The sequence below is a fragment of the Charadrius vociferus genome, unplaced genomic scaffold (assembly GCF_000708025.1).
Source record: "Charadrius vociferus isolate BGI_N301 unplaced genomic scaffold, ASM70802v2 scaffold50, whole genome shotgun sequence".
NCBI lineage: Eukaryota > Metazoa > Chordata > Aves > Charadriiformes > Charadriidae > Charadrius > Charadrius vociferus.
The window spans coordinates 409,318-414,611 of NW_009646445.1; the positions used below are offsets into that span (position 1 = coordinate 409,318).

General features: G+C 46.7%; 1 protein-coding gene across 1 annotated transcript in view; it reads left to right on the top strand.

The window, feature by feature from the left end:
- Positions 1-3,656, top strand: part of SMOC1 (SPARC related modular calcium binding 1) — a 160,756-nt gene extending 157,100 nt beyond the window's left edge. The window contains exons 12-13 of the mRNA XM_009882460.1: positions 1,277-1,327; positions 3,298-3,656. Of these exons, the coding sequence (XP_009880762.1) occupies positions 1,277-1,327; positions 3,298-3,314 (68 nt within the window). The 3' untranslated portion in view covers positions 3,315-3,656. The remainder of the gene's footprint in view (positions 1-1,276; positions 1,328-3,297) is intronic.
- The last annotated feature ends 1,638 nt before the right edge of the window (positions 3,657-5,294 follow it).

Sequence of the window (5,294 nt, forward strand, 5' to 3'; positions counted from 1 at the left end):
CGGCGGCTCCTGCCGGCCCCGCGTTTTTATTGCCGGCTCCCCCGGGAGAGTCCCAATTAGCTCTGGAGGAATCTGCCCCTTGGCAACGGAGCTCTGCTTTTTATACACGGGCGCAGAAATAAGTGAATAACAGCGGTTCCTCTGATCTCGCCAGGGCGGATGGCTGAGATGAGGCCGGCGTTCGGGGGGCCTTGAAATAACTTACTGTGTTTATACTGTTTCTCTTATTAACAATCTCTAAAGCCAACGGGTTGTGCTTTCTGACCCATTTCAAACCCAGCCACTGCCACCTTTCTGTCCCTCTCTTTTTTCCTTCCAGGTCGTTCTGCTCCTGTGCTGTAGCGCAGCCTCCCCACCCTGCGGCTTCCCCGGTCTCACCCCTGCGCTCTTGAGCGTCTGCTCCGCTTGCTCTTGCACAGAGTTTGCTGTAGCTGTGAGTGTGCAAAGTACTTAATGTGCAAAGCAAGCTGTGCACGCAGGTCAGATGCATGCACAGATCAAAGATAAGTCTTAGGCTGGGCCGGAGTGGAAGGTGGCAAGAGGCGTACTGCTTCTGGCTGGGAGCAGGAGTTCCCCTCTCCAGCTAATCATTCAGCTGAAATCAGACCAAGCAGCTAGCAGGAAATATGACGTGCTTTCAAGAGCTCCTGTAATCCCTGAGTTGTCTCTACCCAGTGCATGGTAGGAACAGGTCTATTGTTGAGGTGAGAGCACTTGTCATGAGCTCCATCTGGTGTAGGGTATGTGTGCCTGTATCTCCTGATGCAGTCAGAGTTCTGCAGTCTGTCCCTGCCCTTCTGCCAGGTGTGAGTTCAGGTCTTTGATTTTTAGGCACCTGTTTGTTTGGTCCAAGCTAAAGATTTAGTAAACTTTGGCTGTCCGTATTGCCTTCACCTTTGCTTTTCTGGCTGCCCCCTGTCTACACAACATTATTTTGCTTGCTCTTAGCAAAACTGTTTTGAGAAACTTCATGGCACTACTTGCATCTTTCCTTTCTTCTTCCTCCTTCCACAGTTCAGTTTAGCCTTGTAATTGTTGCTTCTTGCTCTCTGGATTTCACAACATCAGATACTGCAACACCAGGTATTTAACATCTGTCACCTCAGGCACATTAGTCTGACTCTTGCATGTGAATCTTATGGAGTGCTGGCAGGACTTGCTGTGTGCACACTCGGAGGAGCTCCTTTGAACCTGCGCTCAGGCAGCAGACAGTGGGGAGGCACCTTTGTCATGCCACGGCTTTTATTGCCTTTAACATGGTTCTTGGATTTTACAGGTAGCCTGAGCAGTTTCCCCAATGGAAAAAGACAAGGCCTTAACCCTTTCAGTGAGTATCTTGTCAAAATGTTTTCTTCTTTCCTCTGATAACCATGCATCCCAAAACTCATTCTCCCCCACTCTCCTATGTTCTCAAATATCAACATAGAAACAGCTGGAAACGACAGTTGTTCATAAGAGGTGTGAATATAATAACATGCAGCTCAGCTGCATCATCTGAAGTCCAGCACTGTCTTCAGCTGGGGCAGACAGTACATTGCTAAGGAATTAGAATAGGATACAGCAGCTATGGGATGAACACTCGCCTAACCTATTCTCCCTGCTTCTAGCAAGCAACGATTTAGGTGATTTGTTGTGTTTACATTACATTACTCCATGGACAAGTTCCTGTGAAGATTCTTCTGTCCTGGTGAAGGTCTGCTCTCCTCTGTATTTCGTGGCAGCGAATCGCACCCTTTCATCGGGCATGAAGGACGACTTTCATTTGTTTTGCTTTTAGTCCTGCTGCCTCCTGGTTTCATTGGGGGCTTCTTATTTTGGATTGTGAGAAAGTGAGCAGTTTTCCCCTGCCTGTCTGTCTCCTGCCACTTGTTGTTCTAAAGCCCTCCAACATACGTCTGGTTAGACTCCTTTCTGTGTTGAAAAGACCTAGGCTATATATTTTCTTAATGACAGAAGTCTTCCTATACCTCTTGCTATCCTCCTTGTGTTTCTGGGTACCTTATCTGGTCCTGATGAGGTGGGCTGATCAGATAACTGAAAATAAAGATCAGCGAAGCTTTATACAGTGATGTTTCCTGGTGCATCCTCAGTTCTGAGCATGTATTTGATTTTTGTCTGCTGCTAAAAGCTGAGCAGAGGCATTAAAAAAGTGCATACTGTGGCTTCAATGTCTTTCCTAGTCATTCAGAGTTTTTAGTGTAGGACGGGTCATCCCTGCTGCCCACTCACACGCTGTTGCATGTATAGACATTGAAGTCAATACGCTGTTTTTATGAGCTGGTAATTGAGCGCTGTGAGCACCTTTTGCAGAGCTGTACAGTCAGTTTCAAGTATGACTGTCTGGGGTAATTTTGTGTTTGACAGTATTCACTTCCTGTGGCAGGGCATGTCAATTAGTGTCGATCCCAGTGAGGCCTGTCTGGTAACCTTTCTCCTTTCTGAAAACCCGATCCATGCTTCTGCCTTCTCTTCAGCATGTTTTCACCTGAAATTAATCGACAGACCTCTTTCTCTGATCCTCTAAGAGCTTTGATTCTTTAAGAACCTTTGATGAGGGGCTTAACAAAAGCTCTCTGAAGAAATGAGCGTAGGGGTGTGTGCATCCATCTGTCTTGTTAAGCAGCACCCTTGCACCGTCCCCTGGGACACTAATAGCTCAGCAGGGTTCTGGGACCCCAAGCTCCAAGTATGCTGTATCCCCGCCACAGATTCAGTAGCTTGGTAGGCTTCAGAGTGCCTGGTGCAGGCAGGTCTCCAAGAAGCTTTGAGCAGGGAGACCACTGCATTGTGCTGTTGCAGAGGTGGGGAGAGATGGCTTTGCCCTCACCTAAGACCCAAAGCTTACCTCCTTCAAGGCCTAGTAGGGGAGCAGGCAGCTGGCTGTGGCTCACGGGGGAGATGGTGGCAGGGTAGCCTGGCTGTAGCCTTCTGCATCAGCCCCAGCTGGTGGAAGAGCAGAGGGAGAGATGTTGGACCAATTGTTTGCCCAGACTGCGTGCCCGTTTCCACGGAGGAGGAGGGAGAGGAAAGTGGTAGTTTGTTTAAAAATGCTTCAATCCCTATGGCTCGGTGTGACTCATTCAACACTTTTTTCAGCAAGGCTGTCTTATTAGCCCCTGGTTGTTTTTAGCCTCACAGCTTACTCCGGGATCTCAGTCTTCTGGGGCCATGGCTGCAGCAGAGGCTGTACTGTGTCTTTATCAGTCAGGTACCCTTTTGGTTTTAATTTGCCTTTTTTCCTCACTTTCCCTGCTTCTGTTTTGTTTTCTTTCCTCCTTGTCCACCCCACCCTTTCAGTAGGTCGCCTGGTGTAGCAGCAGAAGAAGGAAGGGAAGGCAGGAGCCGACCCAAAGGAAAAAAAGATCCAGCGACAGACGGACAGACACCTTGCTGCTTGTGAGCAAGCATGCAGCATCAGCAACATCCAACGTAGCAGAAGTGGCACCCAGAACATTTGCACTTTTTAATAATTGGTTTGGGTTTGGGTTTGTTTTTAATTGCTTTTCAATGCCATTATCTAATACTTTAGAGAGTGGGGGGAAGCAGGATCATGACTTTTTAAAATTGGAACAGCTACTGATGACGTAAAATTGAGTTCACTGGGACTCAGAGAAAGATAATTTTATATACTGTATATAAATATATATGTAAATTGTACAGTTGTCTTGTACAGGGGTTGGAGTCACTGTTCTGTTCCTCCCTTTGCTTTTGAAGGCTGTTAGGGTTAAAGGGACACTTTGCATTTAATGGATTACAGTAATGCATTCATTTCTGCCACCAAACCATCATTCAGTTGCAAACCTTAACATCCTCATGCACAAAGGAGCAAGTATATCGGCATGGCTTGTGCTTTCAGATGTGCACACAGTGCCCCAGATACCAAATGCTTCTTGGGAGCAGCTGAACCCCTTCTTTTCTTACTGTAAAGCCCTGTGCAACTCACAGGCAATTGGGCTTTTGAGAGAGCACAGATTTTGCCGAAGTATTGGTGCACTTCAAAGCTGCTTAAAGTAGGGATAGAAAAGGGTTTTATTAAGGACATACAAAAGTAGTTTCTGCACCTGTTGCAAGTTGGGCAGAAATGAATTGTAAATGCATTACTATCCAGGCTCAGAAGACATGCTTAGCGAAGATGTGCAGTGCCTCGGGAATCTAACGCTGTAGGAAGGACGTGGGAGCTGTAGGCCTAGTAGAGTCAGCAGAGTGAAGTCACACATCTTCCTCTCTGACAAAGTGTTCATCTGTATGTTGTACAACAATAAAAATACTGAGAAGCCTTCTAAAAGCAGCACCAGCCTGCCTGTTGCTTTGCTGAAGAGCAAAGAACATATTTGTCAGTGCAGAAAGACACAATCCTGCTGCTGAGTCCCAAGAGTCTGGTTTAGTCGTGTTTCAACTCTACAGCTTGGGCCATGCTCACCAGGAAAGGACTGTCTGCAATGACTTGTTGTCTTTGGTGGTTGTGAATCCCAGGCTTCTCTCCTGCACAGTGGTGTGCCTGCCTGTCTTAGAGGATCCACTTCACCCAGTTATCAGTACCTCCTGTGTTATCACACTCCAATAACAGTGGAGGCTTGGATCGAGGAGCTGGGTCTCTTGGAGGCCCCAGGGGCTGTTTCAACTACCAGCAGTTTTTCCAGAGTTGTTTCTTTCTTAAGCTCAGATACGATTGTAAAGTCAGCGGTAGGACAGGGACACCCATATCAGCAATCCTTGGTTTGGGCAGAGAGTGGTGGGAACACAGTGTTTTGCTTTGTGCATTTCCAACCACTGGCAGCACTTGCCTGTTCATAGGAAGTGTTCTGAGCAGCCTCCCACTTCAGACCTGGCAATCCTTGTGCCACTCGTCTCTGGACCCAGAACCTGTAGTTGGAGATGATGATATGCCATGCTAATATTAGATCACACCAACAATTGTGTGTGACACCATTGTGTTACTGTAGAGACTGGGCTTGTCCCTTGAGGCTTTGTTGCTTTGGTAAAAGATCTTGCAACACAGCATCTTCAATCTGTGACATGTCATCGTGACAATACCTTGAGATAACCTCATCACAGCAGGAGTGTCCTGGTGCAGTAAGTTAGTGCCTTGTTGCCAAGATGGAAAGTTAAAAAACCCCACAATCTGTCTATAAAAAAACCATCTTTTTAATAGTAATAATAACTCTTCCTCTGGGAAGTAGATTGGAGCTGATTAAAGCATTTGACGTGGTTTAAAAACACCTCTGGTAATCTCTGAAGTATATATCAGACCATCATAATATAAAGGATTCCTCTAACAGGAGCAGATTCTGCTG